Source organism: Amblyraja radiata, chromosome 29 (assembly GCF_010909765.2).
Source record: "Amblyraja radiata isolate CabotCenter1 chromosome 29, sAmbRad1.1.pri, whole genome shotgun sequence".
NCBI classification, from domain to species: Eukaryota; Metazoa; Chordata; class Chondrichthyes; order Rajiformes; family Rajidae; genus Amblyraja; species Amblyraja radiata.
The window spans coordinates 12,008,382-12,029,842 of record NC_045984.1 but is presented as its reverse complement, the minus strand read 5'-3'; the positions used below and the strand labels follow the sequence as shown (position 1 = coordinate 12,029,842).

Here is a 21,461-nt window from a genome sequence, read left to right as displayed (position 1 = left end):
ATCATTAATCAAATGTAAATTTGAACATGCAATCAACACTGAAGTCAGCATTCACTCTTGCTGATTTGCAATGATTCACTGATCACCTGTGCAATTTTATTTATTTGTTCTGTTAAGAGACCATGGCCCAGAGAGCTGCAATTGCTCCAGGGTTTGGGGAATAGAACTCTGGCTCCTCCTCTAGCAACTGAAAAAAATATTTACTGAGCTGGGCCACTTGTTTTTAACTCCTTTAAACTGCTATGTTACTCAACTCCTGGTAAATGTAGCTGACCAATGTCACATTTAAAGCAGAATTCCCAGTGCATTACAGAAACCCAATTTCAGTAACGACTGCACGGCAGGCAGCTTGCTTTGATAAGAAATGATAACTGGGCAAATGTAGCAGGTGAGGTCTCATATGAATGATTTTGAATGTTTAAGATCCTTTTAAGGACCCCCATCAGACCAGGGTTGTTATAGCAGTGCTTGGCAGACCCTGAGTTTAGATGGGATTTACTTCACTCTCAGCTCAGTGCTGTTATTTGGACCCTTGACATTTAGTATTTGTGAAAATTGAGTAGTATGTGAGGAAGTTATTCTGCAACTAGGAAAAATGATTTAAAGATGAGATTAATTTGAAGTAGCTGTGTTATTTTGTCTGAAACTGGTTCTTCTGAAGAAATGTTTAAAAATGGCGATCCAACTTGCATCTGTTCATTAGTGAGGGAAACTAGAAAGACCACTCTGCTCCTCAGAAATGTCTCTCCTAATGCAGCAACAATGCAAATAAGTAATCTGCCTACCAAATGAGAAAGCAAGATAGATGCTAATTGCCTGTGGGGGTCTGTGGAGGAACCCTGGCCCTGCAGCAGCTTTACACTTTAATTCATCACCCAACTCCTGGCCTCTTTTACCCTGTTCCACTGAAGTCTAATGTGATCATGAGAAACAACATCCTCACACTAGGCAAATTATAGCCTTCCGGGCTCAATACTGCATTCAACAATTGCAGCTGATTAAAGGGCCTGTCCCACTTTCCCGAGTTATTCACAAATTCTCCCGAGTTTTCAAACTCGCAGAATGTTCGTAACGAGGTCATGGATATATCGTAGCAGCTCGTTATGCCAGCCGTAGGTATTTTTTTACTCGTGGATATTTTTCATCATGCTGAAAAAACGTCCCGACTTACCTGATGCCCCGAGTACCTACGGCTGACATTACGAGCCGCTACAATATATCCACGGACTCCTACGGCCTCCTACGGACTCGTTACGAACATTCTGCGAGTTTGAAAACTCGGTAGAATTCGTGAATAACTCGGGAAAGTGGGACAGGCCCTTAGCCATTGCAGCTTGTATCACAGCAGGCCAGTCCTGATGCCATGTTAAGCTGCAACAGGAACTGAGATTTTCTCTCGTCACAGTTGCAGCCCGACCTGCAAGCCACTTCCAGTATTCATTTTAAATTCAGATTTTCAGCAACGGCAGTAATTTGATTCACAAAATGTATTTTTTCTCCCTACATTGTCCTCTGTTATCTTCCTTTACATCTTTTTACAGATAGATTAGCAGCCATTCACAAGCATTCCACACCTAAACATCTTCTTTGTTCCACCCATTTTCCCTCTCTCTCTGCAACCGGTAACATGTTTGGTTTCCAACTTTTCCCAGTTGAATTGAACACTTTATTGCCACGTCACAAGTCACAGTGAAATTCTTTGCTTGCATACCCGTCCCTCCTTTGTGAAGAAAGTTCACTGCCATGAAACATTAACTCTGCTTAACTTTCCACAGTGGGTGCCTGGCCAGCTGGGTATTTCCAGTATTTTCAGCTTTTATTTTTTTAGAAATATACCAACAAAGAAATATTTAAAATTTTAAATTAAATAATTTAAATATTTAAATTTCTTGAAAACCTTCATCCAAAATTCACACAGATGAGAAATATTTTCTAATTATGAAAATGACAGCAGACAAAGCAAAACTGCCTATCATCAGATATGTTCTGTCTTTTCTCTCCAGATACATAATGTTATCCCTGGGCAATGGCTGGTTCTGCTTGTTCCTCCTTACCAAGCTACAAAGCAGGGTGCAGAGCCTCTGACTTTATGATGTTCACTCACTACGCCACTGCCCTGAATTCTTCTCCTCAAATTGAATAAGCGAGTTCGGTATTCCGATTGCGCATGCCCAGGTCCTAGGTCACTCGCTATAAACATTCTCGGCAGCTGTGCTGCTGCGTTGTGTGCAGGCTTGCGTTTTGTCTGTGGTCGGGCCCGCGTCTCCGGCGCTGCGGGCACTGTTGAGTTGCTGCTGGGCCGTTCCCGTCCCCTCCCGGGTGTCCCTGTCCAGGGGCTGCCAGAGGTGTTCAGGATGGCCCTGGGCTGGCAGGGCGGTGGCGGCCCTTTACTTGCAGCCGGCGCGGGGGGGGGGGAGGCGCTGCCTCCAGCTCAGCTCTGCCTGCCCCGCCGGGTTAGCCGGCAGCCCTGGGACTGGCGGGGCGCTAGCGAGGAGCGCTGGCTCCAGCTCGGCTGCTCCTCTCACCTTGTTCAGTGGCTGTCGGTTGTCCCCCTCGGTGCCGGCGGTGGCCGAGCGCCGGTTATCGGTGGGTATGCACACGGGGTGCTGCGGTGGCTCGGCAGGTCAGGCAACATGGTGCTCGGCTTTCACCGGGGTGGGCGGGGGGGTTGGCCGACAGGCCCCTGGGTGGGGCAGGGGATGCGGCTGGTGGGCCCCCAGAACCTCGGGGAGCGGGTTCCTCGGGTGTTGGAGCGGGTTTGGCGCCTCCACTCCGTGCTGACTTTGGCGGGGGGGAAAGACGGATGGGGACAGTTTGACAACGCTTGCGGCGGCGGGGACCCGGTTTCGATCTTGGCTGTGGATGAGGCGCAGGTCTGTGTGCGCGCAACTGCCGAGAATGTCTCTCCGCCAGTCCAGTCTCTCTCCACTGTCTCCCACTCGCATCTGCGACCTCTCTCTCGCTATTCCACCCCTCTCTCCTGCTACCTGGCACCTCCGTTCCTCAGATTAAATATATTTTTACACATAAATCATGAATAAAAATAAGAATTTATACACAGTTTATGCAGCCAGCTCTTGGTTCGCTTTTTCTTTATAGCGAGTGACCTTTGACAAATCCCATGATTCCTTGCGTTTTTCGGAATACCAAACTCTCTCATTACTATCAACATGTGCATTGGAGCCCCACTTATGCCCTTTAATGCTGCACTGAACCTTGGAAAACAATCTCTTATGGAACATTTCCATATGTGGGCTGAGTGATAAAACAAATAGTAGTTGAAAGCATTGAGGAGCAGTATAAGCATAAATTCTGAGAATTAGTTATCCTGCAACAACGTTGTTAAAATCATTCCAGCGAATCAACAGAGATATTAAAATCTGGCATCATTTCTAAATGGTTTGACAAAATCTGAAATATCTATAATGCACTGGAGACAGCAGTCAATACAACTCTGATAATTTGGTATCCAATTATTTGGAAATCTCAATGCTTGGCCCATTTGTTAGGCTGGCATGGGGCTGGAAGCAGCGGTCGAGACCAAGAGAATTGGAATAGGTTTGTTGCCGGAGCCAGGAGTGTGGATAGATTTGTGATAAATTGAAACACACATGTCGAAAGATACAGCCCGAATCTAATCTGGTCTTCATTCCCTTGCATGTTTCCATTTGCAGCGTGGAAACAGGCCCTTCGGCCCACTGGGTCCGTGCCGACCAACGATCCCCACACTAACACTATCCTACATATACTAGGTACAATTAACAATTTTACCAAGCCAATTAACTTACAAAGCTGTACGTCTTTGGAGTGTGGGAGGAGAGGAAGAATTCCCGGGGAAAACCCGCAGGTCACAGGAAGAACGTACAAACTCCGTAAAGGAAGTACCCGCGGTCAGGATCGAACCCGGGTCACCATGCCACCCGCTACTTTGGTTTTTGGTTTATTTTAAAGAAACGATTAATTACTGCATTACATGTAAAAAAAATATGTTGGGTATGATTAATACTCTATAATCCAGAATATTTACTACTTCAGCACCAGCTAATTCACAAGGATCTTGGTTGTTTGTCCTTTAGTCCTTGGGCCGCCACCGCAAGGACTAATATTGTTTTTGGAAATATTTTCACTACATTGAGGATTTCAGAGGATATGCTGGCTGTTGACCATTCAACTTCAATTAAACAAAATATCCTCTAAAGATCTTAATCTTTATTTTACGTTTGTCAAGTATAACATCAATGTGAATTTCCCAATAAACATGCATGTGAACAAAAGGCCCACATCCAACTTAAGAAATGTTAGCATCAAAACACATGATTGCATATCATTTTTAGCACATAGAAACATAGAAAATAGGTGCAGGAGTAGGCCATTCGGCCCTTCGAGCCTGCACCGCAATTCAATATGATCATGGCTGATCGTCCAACTCAGAATCCTGTACCTGCCTTCTCTCCATACCCCCTGATCCCTTTAGCCACAAGGGCCACATCTAACTCCCTCTTAAATATAGCCAATGAACTGGCCTCAACTACATTCTGTGGCAGAGAATTCCAGAGGTACACCACTCTGTGTAAATTTTTTTTTTCTCATCTCAGTCCTAAAAGATTTCCCCTTTATCCTTAAACTGTGACCCCTTGTTCTGGACTTCCCCAACATCGGGAACAATCTTCCTGCATCTAGCCTGCCCAACCCCTTAAGAATTTTGTAGGTTTCTATAAGATCCCCCCTCAATCTTCTAAATTCTAGCGAGTACAAGCCGAGTCTATCCAGTCTTTCTTCATATGAAAGTCCTGACATCCCAGGAATCAGTCTGGTGAACCTTCTCTGTACTCCCTCTATGGCAAGAATGTCCTTCCTCAGATTAGGAGACCAAAACTGTACGCAATACTCCAGGTGTGGTCTCACCAAGACCCTGTACAACTGCAGTAGAACCTCCCTGCTCCTATACTCAAATCCTTTTGCTATGAATGCTAACATACCATTCCCTTATTCACTGCCTGCTGCACCTGCATGCCTACTTTCAATGACTGGTGTACCATGACACCCAGGTCTTGTTGCATCTCCCCTTTTCCTAATCGGCCACCATTCAGGTAATAGTCTACTTACCTTCTTACATGGCCTCAGTCCTATTTTTATATTACTTTATTTACTGTTTTACAGAAGTAATGCACCCTCTTTAAATGTAAGAGGCACATTAAGAAAATGCCATAGAACAAATGTACCTGCTACCATTGGGATGGAAGTTCTGGAGCTGGAGAACCATTACCTCCAAGTTCAAGAACAGCTTCTTCACAACAACAGACAGCAGCAACAGATTGGAACTAAATGCTGGAGTAACTTGGCGGATCAGGCAGGATCAATGGAGAAAATGGATAGGTGACTTCCTCAGCATTGACCAACTGTGGACTTGTACTCTACCTACTTTGGGTTTTGCATTATCATTGTCTAGTTGACCGAGAATAACTGATAATATATTGTATGTTTATTGTTTCTATTGTGAGTAATACACCTGTAAAGCTGCAGCACGTTATGATTTCATTGTAGATTAAAAAAAAAAGCTGGTGTAACCCAGCGGGTCAGGCAGCTTCTCTGGAGAGAAGGAATGGGTGACGTTTCGGGTCAATATCCTTCTTCAGACTAGTTAGGGGAAAGGGAAACAAAGACGATGATGTAGAGAGATAAAGAACAATGAATGAAAGATTTGCAAAAAGGTAACGATGATAAAGTAAACAGGCCATTGTTAGCTGTTTGTTGGGTGAAAAGAAGAAGCTGGTGCGACTTGGGTGGGGGAGGGATAGAGAGAGAGGGAATGCCGGGGTTACTTGAAGTAGGAGAAATCAATATTTATACCACTGGGCTGTAAGTTGCCAGTGTTCTAGTTCAAATCTGGTGCATTGCAAAATAACACTGTTGGATCTCATTCATCATCTTGTTTGCTTCTAATGCCGGCACATCTTGTCTCATTCTAAATTTGTTTCCCTCTGCCAAGCAGTGGATCACAGTTGGGCTACTCAAAAGCACGACTGACAAATATCTCATTTAGAAAGTTAAGCCTGCACCCAAATTAGTATTCTGCTCTTTTTCCCCCCTCCACATATGTTGTCTGAATCCTTGTGCATTTTGCACATTTTCCATTTCTGTTTCAGATTTGCAGGATGTGCGAGATCTATATTACTAAATCTATAACCTGTAGAATGTTACATTTTATTAACATATTCAGCTCCCCGCCCCCTGTGTAACGTCCAGTGTATAACACATGGTGGTTCAGTGATGGTCATTTCTTTTCTCTATAAATGGGTCACTTTATAAATCAGTTCACAATGATGTATCCCTTTTGGGATCACTCCATCCCTAGCCAACAACCTATCAAGGGAACCTCCCTATCTGAGGTTATTTGTTGCTGGCCGCGATTTGTGTTGAATTTTTCATGCTTCCAATCCATCCCCCTCCCCCACAATCAGTCTGAGGAAGGGTCCCGACCCGAAAAGTCACCTATCCATTTTCTCAGGTGATGCTGCCTGACCTGCTAAGTTGCTCCAGCATTTAGTTTCTATCTTTGGTATAAACCAGCATCTGCAGTTCATTTTTATATTATATCTCACTTTTTAATTGACGAATTGAATAATAACTGGAGGTAACTAAGAATTTAATTAGGCATACATACAGAAAAACTGTAGAGCCAATTATAATTTTTTTTTGCATTAAAGCGGGTCTCAAGTTGATCTCATGGCACAAGGGGAATATGTGGTGGCTAGGCTGGTGTGGGAGCGGTTCCTTTTCATGGGACACTGCATCAGTTCTGGTGCAGTAAGGGGTGGTATCAATGGGATAGCTTTTCCCAACTGGGATGGGACACCTCCTATGGCAGAAAAGATAAATATAGAGCTAGCAGACGGGGAGACACTAGACCCCAATATCTCTGCTGACTACACCTCGACCAACTGCCTGAAGGACTCCAAACCATGTGCTCAGTTTCTCTAGCTCTGTCACGTCTGTGTTGATGACAAGACTTTCCAAGCCAGTGCTTCTCAAATGTCTTTCATTTCCCTTAACCATGGTTTCCCCTCTCTGAAAATGGATAGAGCTCACAACCACATCTACACTCTCCCTCTCCTCATTGCCTACAACACATTTGTGCCTGCTCCACTATTCATCAGGAGTATGACTGATCTTTTACCTCTGTGCCACTTTTCTACAGTAATCCTTGAATGTATTAATATTCTCTTAATATTAAATCTTATCGATCATCCTTTTTTCTTTTTAATTAGTTACCAACTATCCCAGCATGGAGTTTTCTGTATAATTGCAAGCTCAACAGAGAGAACCTTTCCTAACTGTGGAAGAGAGAAATGATGATCATGATACCACGAAACCCATTAAAGAATTCAGTAGAAGCTCCTTTACCTGAAGAATGGTGAGAATGGGGAACTTGTTACCACAGAAAATGATTTAAGTGAATTGCACTTAAGGGAAACCAAGTTGATGGAGAGGGTTGATTATGGGCAGCACAGTGGCACGGCTGGTAGAGCTGCTGCCTAACTGTGCCAGAGACGCAGGTTTGATCCTGACCTTGGGTGCTGCCTGCGTTTGTATGTTCTCCCTGTAACAATGTGGGTTTCCAACCACATCCCAAATACATGCGGTTTTAGGTTAATTGACACCTGTAAATTGTCCCTAGTGTGCAGAGCGTGGGTGGGAAAGGGGAATAACAGAACTAGTATGAATGGGTGATTAATGGTCGACGTGGACTCGGTGGGTCAAAGGGCCTGCTTCCATGCTGTACCTCTAAACTAAACTAATGCGATTTACAAGGCTGGAAAAGCATATGCAGAAGTAGGGAATAGAGGATAATGTGAATACATTTATATGAGAATAGCTGGGGTGAGGCTGTAGTGGGGCCTAACTAATAGTAATTATAATGAGTGCAATGAGAAGCAGTGGAAAACTATGTTCCAGAGAGGAAGGACTGATGAGTGTTTGGTGTCTGGGTACTCTAGCCTGATGAAGTTCATAAGGGAAGCTGAAATAAGGAATTTAGACAGGTAGTTTTAGATTTCTATGATGTTCTGATACCTTCGCACTAATCCTGTTTGCATTTCCAAACACGACAAAATGCTGTGGAATGTGATTCCTCACCTCAAAACTTCTGTATTAGGATGGTCAGGACATTGACGTCGAATATTTCCAGCTTTTGAATGAGTATTTTATTCTTTATTTGTGCTTGCTCTAAATATTAACATTGTGCTTTGCTTAAGGATGATGGTATGTAAATATTTGATTCATGATTTCAATGTGGCTCAGGTGTTGTGGCTCCACACAATTAAGGAAAGGTAAACACTGGGGTAACTCAGCGATGGTCAGGCAGCACCTAAGGAAGGCATGTGTGTTATTAAGGGTTCAAGCGAACCAAGAATAGTTCATCTCACAGAACGGTGTGTAATAATTGCTGAATAGAAGTTACCTACATATTTTAAAGAGTCAATTTTATCCACCATCAGAAAAGGTGCTCGTGTTTTCAATCGGTTTTAGAGATACAGCATACAACCGGCTCTTCGGCCCACTGAGTCCACGTGGACTATCTATCACCCATTCACGCTAGTTCTGCGTTATCGCATTTTTTCACCTACTCCTCACACACGAGGAGTAATTTAGAGCAGCCAATTAACCTACAAATTCGCACAGAAACTGGAGCAACCGGAAGAAACCTGCATGGTCACAGGGAGAACGTGTAAACTCCACATAGACAGCACCCGAGGTCGGGATCAAACCTGGGTTTCTGGCTCTGTGAACAGCAGGCCTATCAGCTACGCCACTGTGCTGCCCTAGCCATTGGTTTCTTTTAGCTCTTGTTTAAAGCAGAAAAAGATGAAAAACTCAAAAGACTTTGAGCCCTATAAAGTACACTGCAAAATTGAATGAGGTCCTGGATAAAATGTAATCAACAGTGTCCAAATATAAATACTTAAATATAAATAAATACATAACAATGTATATTTAAATATTATGTTAAAGGTTTTGGGTTCTGCGATTGGAAGCCCGCCTCTTTGAGTTAACCAAGCACATGACTGCCAGTAAAGATTTCCCAATCAGTAGGCAGGACCAAACATTTCGCAATAATTTTTTATAGACGTCCTTGTGCGAATCATTTACCACAAGTCTCCAAATGTAAGTCACTTAATATTTTCAAACTGTGCATATCCTGTTCATTTAAGAAAAATGAACACACAGCAGCTCTTGAAACATCACTTTCTGCATTCTTGACAATTCAGCCATAGGGCAGTGTGTGATTCCGTGCACAGATCTCCTCCACATCGTGCTAAAATCACACCCTCTAAAATAAAGGCTATTTTGAAACCGCAGTGGGGAAAAGGGGTTAGTTAGCTATCATCAGTACAATTACCTCACATTTTCCCCACACAGGTGATTAAGCGATTTCAAAATAATTTGCCATTATGATAGACAGATAGACACCAAAGATAGTATAGTTTCCTGGCAATCGCAGGCAGTTTCTAAAAGATTTTAAAGTATGTTTACTTCTATTACAAAAGTTTTCACAATAACTGGTACAATTCTAAGGAGGTGAAAGTGCCCAGAATTGCTTTCATCTCAACCAAATGACCACTGCACAGGGTGACACAGTGGCACAGCTGGTAGAGATACTACCTCACAGCGCCAGAGATCCATAATTACAATGTTTGGGTATTACCAGGATAGAAAGGGATGAGAATGATATGGCCCAAACACAAATGGGACCAGCTTGGATAGGCATCAGGGTCGGCATGGAAGAGTTGGGCTGAAGGGCTGATTCTGTGCTTCAGACCATCAGACACAGGAGCAGAATTAGGCCATTTGGCCCCATTACTCCACCATTCCATCTTGGCTGATGTATTTTCCCTCTCAACCCCATTCTCCTGCCTTCTTCCTGTAATCTCTGACACCCTTACTAATTAAGAACCTATCAATTTCCACTTTAAAAATACCTAATGTCTGGGCCTCTATAGCCATTGATGGCAATAAATTCCACAGATTTGTCATCCTCTGGGTCAAGCAATTCCACCTCATCCCCTTTCTAAAGGTACGTCCTTTTATTCTGAGGCTGTGCCCTCTGGTTCTAGACTGTCCCATTACTGGAAACATCTTTTCCATGTTCATTCTCTATAAGCCTTTCATTATTTTGTAATTTATCACTCTATGACTCAATATATCCATTAACTTACACGGGCAAGTTGTGTCTACAAATATGCCAGTTTTTAGATTTAAAGTTTAGAATGGGAAAGTATTTATTTAAGCAATGATGTTCTAATTTTCTCTTCACATGTTTAGACAGGATTGGCAACAATCAGTAATCATTAAGCTTCATGGGCCTTACCTATGAAATTCAACCACTGGGTCAGAGGTGGAGGTTGGGCTCCATCGAGTAATGTGCCAGATTGCCGCTGGTGACCTTTGGGATCTATCACGACATGAGGAAAAGGCAGCAGTGTCGAGACTGCAAAATGGAACACCTGCCTTAGAGAGAATCCTAGAGGTTGCTCCAAAGTCTTTTATACTGCATCTCTTTAGAGTCTCTTCTTTCAAAGATCCCCAAGAACTTTGCATCCTAATTATACGGTTTATCAAGCGGTGCAGCTTTCAACTGGGTCAATTGGCAAAACATGCAGCAGAGCCAGTATTTCCCTTGCTAAATTTTAAATTGCATATACCTTGTAAGCCATCAAATTCACATTGTAAGTCACCAAATTCCTCTCACTGGGAAAGGGATAGCACAGATACAACAGCAAAAATCTCCAATCTAGATCCCACAGCCAACTGCAACGTGATGAGATTTTTTAGGCGATAACATGAAATAATCTGTCTTCACGGAGTTATGGTGGGCCATGGCAATAATATGAGATGACAAAAAAACCCTTTCTATTTTAAAAGTTCAAACCATTTTGTTAAATGTTTCATCACCATACACTCCTGCAAGAGAGCACGGAAATCAGTAAAGTTGTCTGCTGTTGCATTTGTAACAAGGTTTGGTATATATTGTCTTGAAAATGCCGAAACATCAAGCATCCTCCTCCCCACCTCACCAATAGCACAATTTCTGCCAACCGCTTCAAACTTGACCAAAGGCTATTAGAGAAATGCCATGCATTTGGCATCATCCCAGTTCAAGCAGATGACAATATTTTCATTAACCTCAAAACAATTTGTCAGAATCAGCAATGTTTCAGAACTTTAAAAAAATGACAGTAAATAATTCAGACGTTTTGAGAAAACAGAAAGCAGAGACATTTCAGAGAACTGAATATCAAGTTCAACAGTGTCAGTTCTTTCTGCAGCATAAAACTTAAACATTCTTCTTAAACTAGTGTCAACAAGATTTTGTTTTATGTCATAACATTTTGAAGCAAGAATTCACCTTTTATTCCAAGAGTCAAATCTTCCGATTGTACTTTAATAACATTAAATAACACAATTAAGTGACATAGACATTATATAACTTTTCCACTGAGATACGTTGTAAGATTCATATGTTCAGAATACAGATTTTGCTTACACCTGGAACTTCAAAAAAATCACTATTGTTATAAAATACAGTTAATAAAACAAGCATAAGTATGGGGTTAGCTTAATTTACAAAGATTTTGGTGCCGTGTATAAACATCACCGTACTATGGTCTGTGCCCGTGCAGAACCTGATATGGCACCTCAAAATATTAAACAGTTAGAAAGTGAATGTTACCTTGTTGAAAGTTCTCCAGGCCGATTCTAATTTTTTATGTAGATGCATGAAATCCATTCCAAGCAAAGCTCAGAAATGTTTACATCCACAACAATGGAAGAAGGTAGCACCATTAAAAAGCAATTTCTTCATATTAAGGAGTGGGGAAAAAGCACACTGGGAGGCTCCTCCTTTTACTGTTCCCACTATTTGCATATCTGACCAAAGGTTAGTCATCTGTCTGCCTTAACACCCGCTTTAAGGAAGAGAATATTTACAGGAAATGATGCACATTTGGTAAGCAGAATTACCGTCAGTCATGTGCCACTTACTGTAAACTACTGAGTTTAACCACTGCAGCTCCAAACAAATTGGTACAAGTAGTTACAAACTAAAGGTTCGGATAGAAAATGTTGAATTGTTCATAATTTATTTATGTATTTACTTGAAAACTTCGCCATTTTCTTTTTTATTCTTAAATAATCATAAAACTATCATTTTAATATAAATACAATGACTAATAAAGTTATTAAAGTTAAAGTAGAGTTAAAATAATTTCTTGTTCAAAAGACAATTTTATATAAAAATGTATTTTTCAAATTTCAGTTCAGGTAAATAGATCATTCAAATTAGTCAACCAAAAGTGAAACATAAAGATCAAGGAAGAACTGAATAAATTCCACGGTAAAACAAGCGTATGGAAAGCCCTGATCCAAAACATCACTTCTCCATGTTCTCCAGAGATGCTGCCTGACCCATTGATCTACTGCAGCAGTTTGCACCTTTTTTGTGAATCAGCATCTGCGGTTCCTTGTTTCTACTTTCTCTACAATTTCAATTTACTTTTGTGATCTCTTTTGCAATATACGGAATGCGTAACTGATTTCAGAGCAAGTCATTTAACTGGATTAATGAACCCGATTTAATATTGTGCTTATCTTTTTAAGAATCGGTGTGAAACACCGTAATATAGCAATAGATACAGACAGCTCAGTGATTTCTGGTTAATATTTACTGGTTCCTTTTGGATTTGCATGTTGTATATATGAGGTAACGATTAGACATTTGGGCCTGCTACATGGCTGCTTTGGACATTGAGCGGGAAAAGTGATATCAGGCATGCTAACTTTTAGCAAATATGTAAAAGGAAAAATATACATGAAAGGGTGGGGTTAGTATGAATGGGCCGAAGGGTCTGGTTCCATCGTGTATGTTTCTGTGACTCGAGCAACCATTTACACTTCCCACTTCATCCTCATGAAGGAGAACATTGCAAGAACACAAAAATAAATACCGTATTTCCCGGCAATGAATGAAGACCCCCATTTTGAGTCGCTAAATTTTGAAAAAAGGCTGGCGGGACATAGAATTTCTCACGCTCAAAAAAATAAAATAAAAAATAAAAATAAAGAAAGTAACAATTCAATTTGTCCAAGGCTTCCAGATCTCCTCCAATTCTCCAATGACTGAATGGGTGGGGGGTGGAGGGTGACGGCAGGTGGAGAGATGGTGGGAATAACGGGAGCACACTGGGACAAGTTGAATCAGTTGTGATCTTATTGAATGACAATACTAGTTCAAGGGACCAATTGAGGTAACTCGCGCTGACACAGGATTAAGCTCCACAGCCCGCTGTCCTGTTATCCATCGCCCGCTGATCCGCTCCACCACTCTGACGGGTGGCGCTGCGAGCCTTGCCAGCAGCTGTTCGTCCTTTCGACTTTTTTGTTTTATTTTTAGTCTGTCTAAAAGTGTATTTTAGTGTGCTTTAGTGTGGGGGGTGGGGCGTGGAAGGGGGAGACAGTTTTTCAGTCACTTACCTCAGTGGAATGCTACTTTTCTCCTAGTTGCATTTTTGCCCTCCCTTGCAGCCTAACAGCTTGGATTGGAGCAGCCGCTCCCGGAGTCGGGCCCAGAGCTTCATCAGCTGGCGCAGCGTGGACTTTTCATCGCGGAGCCAGGCGATCCTTGCCGGTGGTCTCCAGAAGAAGCTCTCCGACCGCTGGCCTGCGGACTACAACATACTGAAGCCGCGGTCTGCGGAGCTTCTAGCCGCGGGTGCGGCATGGACTTTCCATCGCGAAGTCTGGGATCCCTTGCCGGGGATCGCTGGAGAAGAGGTCCAACCACTGGCCTGCGGCCTATAACATCGTGAAGCCGTGGCCTCCGGTAGGAAGCGGCCGATTCGGGACCTCCAAGGGAGTGTCCATCCGTCCCAAGTTTCGATCATCCCGACGAGAGGGCCTGTACATCGGGCGGTCCGTAGCGACTACTGCAGAGGGTTCAAGGCCCCGACCACGGGTGAACAAAGGAGGAGGAGGACTGACTGAATGTTATTGCCTTCCACCACAGTGAAGAATGTTGATTCCACTGTGGTCAATGTCCATGTTATATGCTATTGTGTATTGTGCTCTATTTGATTGTGTGGCTGCATGGTGTCAAATTCCACTGTACCCTAATTGGTGCATGTGGCAATAAATGTGTACTTGAACTTGATCTTTGCTCTTGAACTGGTCCCCTCACTGTCCAGTCTCCGAGCCAGGGATAACGAGAATTTCAAAACTAATACCAGCTGCTTCTGTGCGCGTCTGTTGACTAGGCAGCAGCATTCTTATTCTCTCTGTTATTCTCACTTGACCGACAACCGCCACACACCTCCAAACCATGTCCCCATGCAAATTTGCACTGAAAGACACAGACCGGGCAGTGAATCCCAGCGCAGCAAGCGAGGCCATGTCCTGCTCCCGGCGGCAGTCGGAATTTAAGGATTTGCGGGAAGCGGCTGACATGAGCGAGGCCGGCGAGCAGCAGGAGAGAGGTGTTCAGATGGAGAGCACTGCCAGAGGCGGGTTGGCCAGCAGAAGGCGCTGAGGTGGCGGCCGGTTCCGCTGTCTGGTCCCGACGGCTGCTCACAGCCACCTGATCTACTTCCCTCCCCGAGCCACAATGCGGTGGCCCTGCGCCCGGAGTGCCGCGGCAGCGGCGAGTGAGTGAGTTGCTGGCATGATCCACGATCCCCTCCTTCTCAACGCTCCTGCCCTCCCCGCAACTTTACCCCTGGCGGCCCAGCCAATTTATGCAACCCAGGCCACGCTGACCCGGGCCAGACTCCCCACACGCTGTGAAAGGAACTCTCCCTCCCAGCGGCGCAGTCCTTTTACAGCCGCTTTCCATCAGCTGGCAGCAATGAGGGATAGACTTGGCTATCCCTCAGTCCAGCAACATCGTTCTTGATGTTGTTGTACTGAGGGATAGCCAAGTCTATCTTTCTTAGCTAACAACCTAACCTTTGGCCTCCAAGAAGCAGGTACATTTTTGTGCCTTATTTTTGGGTAAAAAATAGCATCTTCATTGCCAGGAAATACGGTACTCGCTAAATTATTTATGAACATTTTGTAGCGTGTGATTAAAATGTCTCCATTGGCTGGACACATATCTAGCACATAGGAAGAGTGTTGTGTTTATTGTTGGCGAAACGCCACATGCCCAAGGCCCTGTGCAAGGGAGATTCTTGGTGGTTTTCTCCACCCAGTTATTTAGAGATGCCTCATCACTGAGCTCACCCTCATTATGAAATCATCAGTGGACCATTTGCTGCTGATTGAAGAACATTCATTTTGAGTTGAGCGTTTCACGTTATGAAGCAATGTATGCATGCGAACAGCAAGCAACCTTGAGCAGATTGGTGTCAAGTAAAATCCTTGTCAGACTCTCACCACCTTCAATAAACAAGAGGCTGGCAATATACCCCTTAACATTTAACAGAACTGCAGTTGCTGTCTCCCTTGTTAAACAACCTTGGTAGTGGAAGGGAGGGGGGAATGCGCAATGGGTCAGCCACGTAAATACAAAGGCACGCAAGAGCCGGATATCCTGTAACGAATGATTCACCCCCATAGTGTTCCAAGCACCTACAAGGTACAAATGAGGAATGCAAACCACTTGGTGGGGTCATTGCGACTCCAATCCTATATACCTAAAACTCTGCGTGTGCGTGTGATCACATCTGCTCGAAAAAACATCGGTGACATTTTTACATATTCCTGTAGAGTTTTATCACGTGGATTCCGAAATTACCTCATCTGAAAAATCCATGCATTATTTCTCGGGTTATTCATCAAAATGTTCAAAAATGTCAAATAACTTAGAAAATGAAACCGCTGGCTTTCACTGTTGACGTGATGACGTCACAATGGCTGCACATTGTGTTCACGCGCTGCGAATCACGTCGCCCCTCCCTCCCCGACCACCCGTTCTCGGACCCTGACTGCAGCCTGAAGCCGGGAGCGAGGTTTGAAAACCAGCCCTCCCTTCTGACAACGCGTCCCCCCACACAATCAAACTCTAACCCCCTCCCTCTCTGCCCCCCCAGCAACGGGTAGGAGACGGGTGCGTTTTGCAGCCGGGAGCAAGGGATTATTGCGTTCGGGAACCAGCCCCCCCCCTCTGATGACGTGCCCCCCCCAACCACTAAAACTCTTCCCCCCTCCCTCTCTGCCCCCCGAATTCCCTCTCTGCCACCCTCACACTCCCTCTCGCCCCCCTCCCTCTCTGTGCCTCTGTGTCCCTCGCTGGGCCTCTGTGTCCCTCTGTGTCATTTCTTTCTCTACCCCTCTCCCTCTCTAGCTGTGCCTGCGAGTTGGTGGTTATACGTGAGTGGATAGGTCAGGGGATGGGTAAAAGGAGTGAATGAATAATATTAATATATCAATGGGGGTGGTTAGAGAGTGTGTGTGTGTGTGTGTGTGTGTGTGTGTGTGTGTGTGTGTGTGTGTGTGTGCCTCTGTGTGTGTGTGTGTCTCTGTGTGCATCTGTGCGTGTGTGTATGTGTGTTTCTGTGCATGTGTGTTTGTGTGTGTGTGTGTGTGTGTGTGTGTGTGTGTGTGTGTGTGTGTGTGTGTGCGCGTGCGTGCGTGCGTGCAACCACGCGTTGAGGGGACAGGACTGGACGGGACCCACATGGTCTAGTAAAATTTAAAAAGCTCAATACCATCAAGAACAAAGCAACCTTCCACCATCCAACAAATTCACTCCTTCCACACTGGACCACCATGTGTATCCTATGCATCGTCTACAAAATACGTTATTAGCAACTTGGAAAATTCTGTTCGAAAGCCCCTTACAAACCCTACTCTCTAAGATCTGGAAGGACGAGAGCAGCAGCAGTGGATGGGGCTTTGCTGTTTATCCTCTATACCACACGCCTGCCTGTTAGTTGATAAAACGACATATCACAACTCTCTCAAGGTTAATTACAGGATAAGCGTTGAATACTGGTCTTATCGACACATACCATGAGATAATAGAAAATGCTAAATACTGTGGGTGCTTGAAATTTAAGTAACTACTGAAAAATAGGTCAATATTTGTGGATATAGAAGCAGACAACAGCTGAGGTTAAAGGTCTTTCATCAATCTCCCCAACCATGCTGCTTCGCCTTCTCAACATTTTCAACATATTTGGAGAGTCCGATTAAAGTTCTTCATACTATGTTTAAACTTCTGCTGTAATTCATTTTGTAAATTTTATACAATTCGTAAGGTGTTGCATTTTGGGAGGTCTAACATGGGTAGGAACTATACTGTGAATGGTAGGACTCTGGGGTGTATTGCAAAGCAGAGGGATCTAGGCGCGGAGGTGCATGGTTCCTTGAAGGTGGAGTTGCAGGTAGATAGATAGGGTGGTCAAAAAGGCGTTTGGCACATTGGCCTTCATAGTAGAGTATTGAGTATAGAGTTGGGAGGTCATGTTGCAGTTGTAGAATAGACAGTAGACAATAGGCGCATGAGCAGGCCATTCGGCCCTTCGAACCAGCACCGCCATTCAATGTGATCATGGCTGATCATCCCCAATCAGTACCCCGTTCCTGCCTTCTCCCCATATCCCGACTCCACTATCTGTAAGAGCCCTATCTAGCTCTCTCTTGAAAGCATCCAGAGAAGTGGCCTTCACCGCCCTCTGAGGCAGAGAATCCCACAGACTCACAACTCTCTGTGAGAAAAAGTGTTTCCTCGTCTCCGTTCTAAATGGCTTACCCCTTATTCTTAAACTGTGGCCCCTGGTTCTGGACTCCCCCAACATCGGGAACATGTTTCCTGCCTCTAGTGTGTCCAAACACTTAATAATCTTATATGTTTCAATAAGATCTCCTTTTATCCTTCTAAACTCCAGAGTATACAAGCCCAGCTGCTCCATTCTCTCAGCATATGACAGTCCCACCATCCCGGGAATTAACCTTGTAAACCTACGTTGTACTCCCTCAATAGCAAGAATGTCCTTCCTCAAATTAGAAGACGTCGATGAGGCCACATTTAGAGTATTGTGTTCAGTTGTGGGCACCATGTTATAGAAAAATTATTGTCAAGCTGGAAAAGGTACAGAGAAGATTTACAACGATGTTGCCAGGGCTAGAGGGTCTGAGCTATAGGGAGAGGTTGAGTAGGCTGGGACTCTATTCCTTGGAGCACAAGAAGATGAGAGGTGGTCTTATTGAGGTGCATAAAATCATGAGAGGAATACATTGGGTAGATGCACAGAGTCTCTTGCCCACAGTAGGTGAATCAAGGACCAGATGACATAGGTTTAAGGTGAAGGAGAAAAGATTTAATAGGAATCGGAGGGGTAACTTTTTCACACAAAAGGTCGTGGGTATATGAAACAAGCTGCCAGAGGAGGTAGTTGAGTCAGAGACTATACCAACATTTAAGAAACAGTTAGACAGGTACATGGGTAGTACAGGTTTGGAGGGATGTAGACTAAATGGAGGCAGGTGGTACTAGTGGAGCTGGGACATGTTGGCCAGTGTGAGCAAGTTGGGCCGAAGGGCCTGTTTCTACACTGTATCATTCTATGACAGAGGGTGGAGATTGCAACCTTCACGTGGTCCGCCCTGTTTCGAAGAATGCAATCAACTTGGTGTGCACAATCAAATAAGATCAAATAGAACAAGTTGTCCGACAACTTTCGGCTGTGCACGGCATACGTAAGAAGAAGACTCTATGACATATTGGGCATTGGCATTCACGCAAAACTGCCAGATTTTAAGACAAACCTCTTAGTAGGTTGATTTCTTTTCTCTCTCTTGTATCCTTAACTTGTGAATTAACTTCAGCATTTGAACCTTTCGCAAATTGCAAGATCTCAGCTAGCTGCTCCTTGCATCCATTCTCCAACTTTCTCCATTTCTTCTTTCAGGCTTTCTCATCGGCAAGACCAACTGTTACTATTGGCCGTAGTATATTCTGGGTCTCTCTCAAGGATGATATTTCATGTGCTGTCCCCACCCAAGTTCTCATACAAATTGTGCAGGCTGGTTGTAGCAGATTGCAGTGGGGTGGACTACAAAGCATGTACAAACACATGAATTAGGAGCAGTAATTGGCCACTCATCCCCTCAAGCTTGCTCTGTCATTTAAAATGCAGTTACAGCTAAAATGATTACAACCAACTCTTCTTTACCCATGATAATCTTTCACCCACTTATTTATGGTATCTTTCCACTTCTACTCTAACAATATTTAAATATTCTGTTTTCATCTTCCTTTAAGAAAGGAGTTCCACAAATCTAAAGCCGTTTAAAAGAAAAATATTGTCTCGTTGTTGTCTTATATTTAAATAGATTCTATATTTTCCCACAAGAGGATATCTTCTATCCATGTCAGGGCTCAAAATTAACGGTTGCCTGGGTGCCATTGACCACTCAAAGCGCCGCCGGGCAACCTAAACACCGAGTCATTTTGCCCGGCTTGGCAACCAGATACTGGTTTGTACCGAAGATACACACAAAAAACTGGAGTAACTCCGCGGGTCAGGCAGCATCTCTGGAGAAAAGGAACGCAACATTTTGTGTCGGAGGTGACGGCTGTATTGCGTGGGCAAGATACTAGGTACGGGGTGACGAAGGGTCGCAGCGAATGACGGGCCCCGAACAGCGGCTCCATCTCCTCCTCCTCCTCCCGTCCCCCGCCCGCCCTGATAAGGGCTGCTGCTTGCAAACCCGCTAACCAAAGATCTTATAGCATCTATAGATCTATAGGATCTTTGCCGCTAACGGCGCTTAAAAAAAAAAAAAACCCTGCCGCACGCCGAGGCCGGGAGGAGGGAGGGAGGGGGAAGCCTCGGCGTGCGGGAGGGTTTGTTTTGAAAGCGGTTTTCGCCGTTAGCGGGATTGCTGTCGCGGCCGCTGCTGCTGCTCTGCGGGAGCCGTCATTCGCTGCGAGACCTCTGAAGCAGCTGCACCATAGACCCTATAGCTGTAGGATCTTTGAGCTGCACCGCTCGGCCCCGCAACTTGCTGTTGGCTGGCGGAGGAGGGAGGCGGTGGCGAGGAAATCCCAACGGCCAAGGCAGCGGGGCGATGTTGTCCAGGGAGCGCTGACCTTCCTTCCTCCCCACCTCGCCCCCCTTATCTCTCTCTCTCGTACGCCCCCTCCACCCCCCCTTTATCCTGGGACCCCTCCTCTACATCCGGCACTGATCCCCATTCCCGCCTCTATTCAGTCCTCACTGACATCCCCTGCGCTCCCCTTCCCATCTCCCCCCCCCCCCCCAATCCATCCTACACTGGTTCCCCAATTCACCCTGTACTTACCAGTTTCCCATCCATCCTGCACTTCATCCATCCTGTACTGATCCCCCATCCATCCTGTACTAATCCATGCATTCATCCCATACTGATCCACCCTCCATTTACCCTGCACCTTCCCCCATTCATCCTGTAGTGATTTCCCATTCATCCTGCACAGACCCTCCGATCCACCCTGTACTGACCCCCCCCCCCCCCCCCCCAATTCATCCTGCGCTGATCTCCCCCCCCCCCCCATCCATCCTGTACTGATCCTCCCATTCAAGAAGAATGGGGGCAACAGTCTGAAAAAGGGTCTCGACCCGAAACGTTGCCTATTTCCTTCGCTCCATAGATGCTGCCTCACCCGCTGAGTTTCTCCAGCACTTTTGTCTACCCCCATCCATCCCGTACTGAACCCCCCCATTCAACACCACTGATATCCCCCGTGCTCTCCCCTCACGATTTTACCTACTCCAAACAACACGTACTAATTCACCTGCCTCAATCCATCCATTCTGCACCGACTACCTTCTAACCCCCCCACCGGCCATCTATCCACCCCGCACTGATTCACACACACCCCCTTCCCTGACCCTATTGTCCTGGAAATGTCTTCAGAGCGAATATTGACTATGTTTGATAATGGAATGCAATCAAATGTGTTTTAATTCCCAATGTTATTATTTTTTTTAATCCATAAAGATGGATTAATTAAATTGTGAACACGTGAAACATTAAAACCGCAGTGTTCGATTGTCACTGGTACCGTTGACACGTTATTACAGAATTAATTTTAACGGGAAATCAATGCTCTTACTATGGAGTATCAGTACTGTAGTTATTTAATGAGCAACATTCACAACTATACGTAAGCATATATGTTATCATGGTCCAGGATTTATTGACACAGGTTGATCATACGCTGAATAATCCAAACACATTTTTGTTTGGAAGTGGAATAAACTAATAGAAATTGCATTAACTGCAATGTGTAAAAAGAGTTGAGATACTGTTTTATAATTTTGCTACATATCATTGTGGGATATATCATGTCTTGATTGGTGAATGTTTAGTTTGTGACTTTATTTGAAGCAGAAATAATATGTGAATGCTTCATTGAGTATAATTCCGACTGGTAACTACGCACTTTATCCAAGCACATTATCGCGCGCGTCATGCAAGCC

General features: G+C 44.5%; 1 protein-coding gene across 6 annotated transcripts in view; it reads right to left on the bottom strand.

Annotated features, from left to right (window-relative positions):
- The window catches only part of sbno2 (strawberry notch homolog 2), a 135,367-nt gene that overhangs the window by 52,441 nt on the left and 61,465 nt on the right, over positions 1-21,461 (bottom strand). Inside the window, exon 1 of one of the 6 annotated variants that reach the window (XM_033046547.1) lies at positions 11,732-11,880. The exons of the other annotated variants lie outside the window; for them this stretch is intronic. Within the exon in view, the coding sequence (XP_032902438.1) occupies positions 11,732-11,788 (57 nt within the window). The 5' untranslated portion in view covers positions 11,789-11,880. Of the gene's footprint in view, positions 1-11,731; positions 11,881-21,461 lie in introns of those variants that run through there. 6 annotated transcript variants of the gene reach the window in all.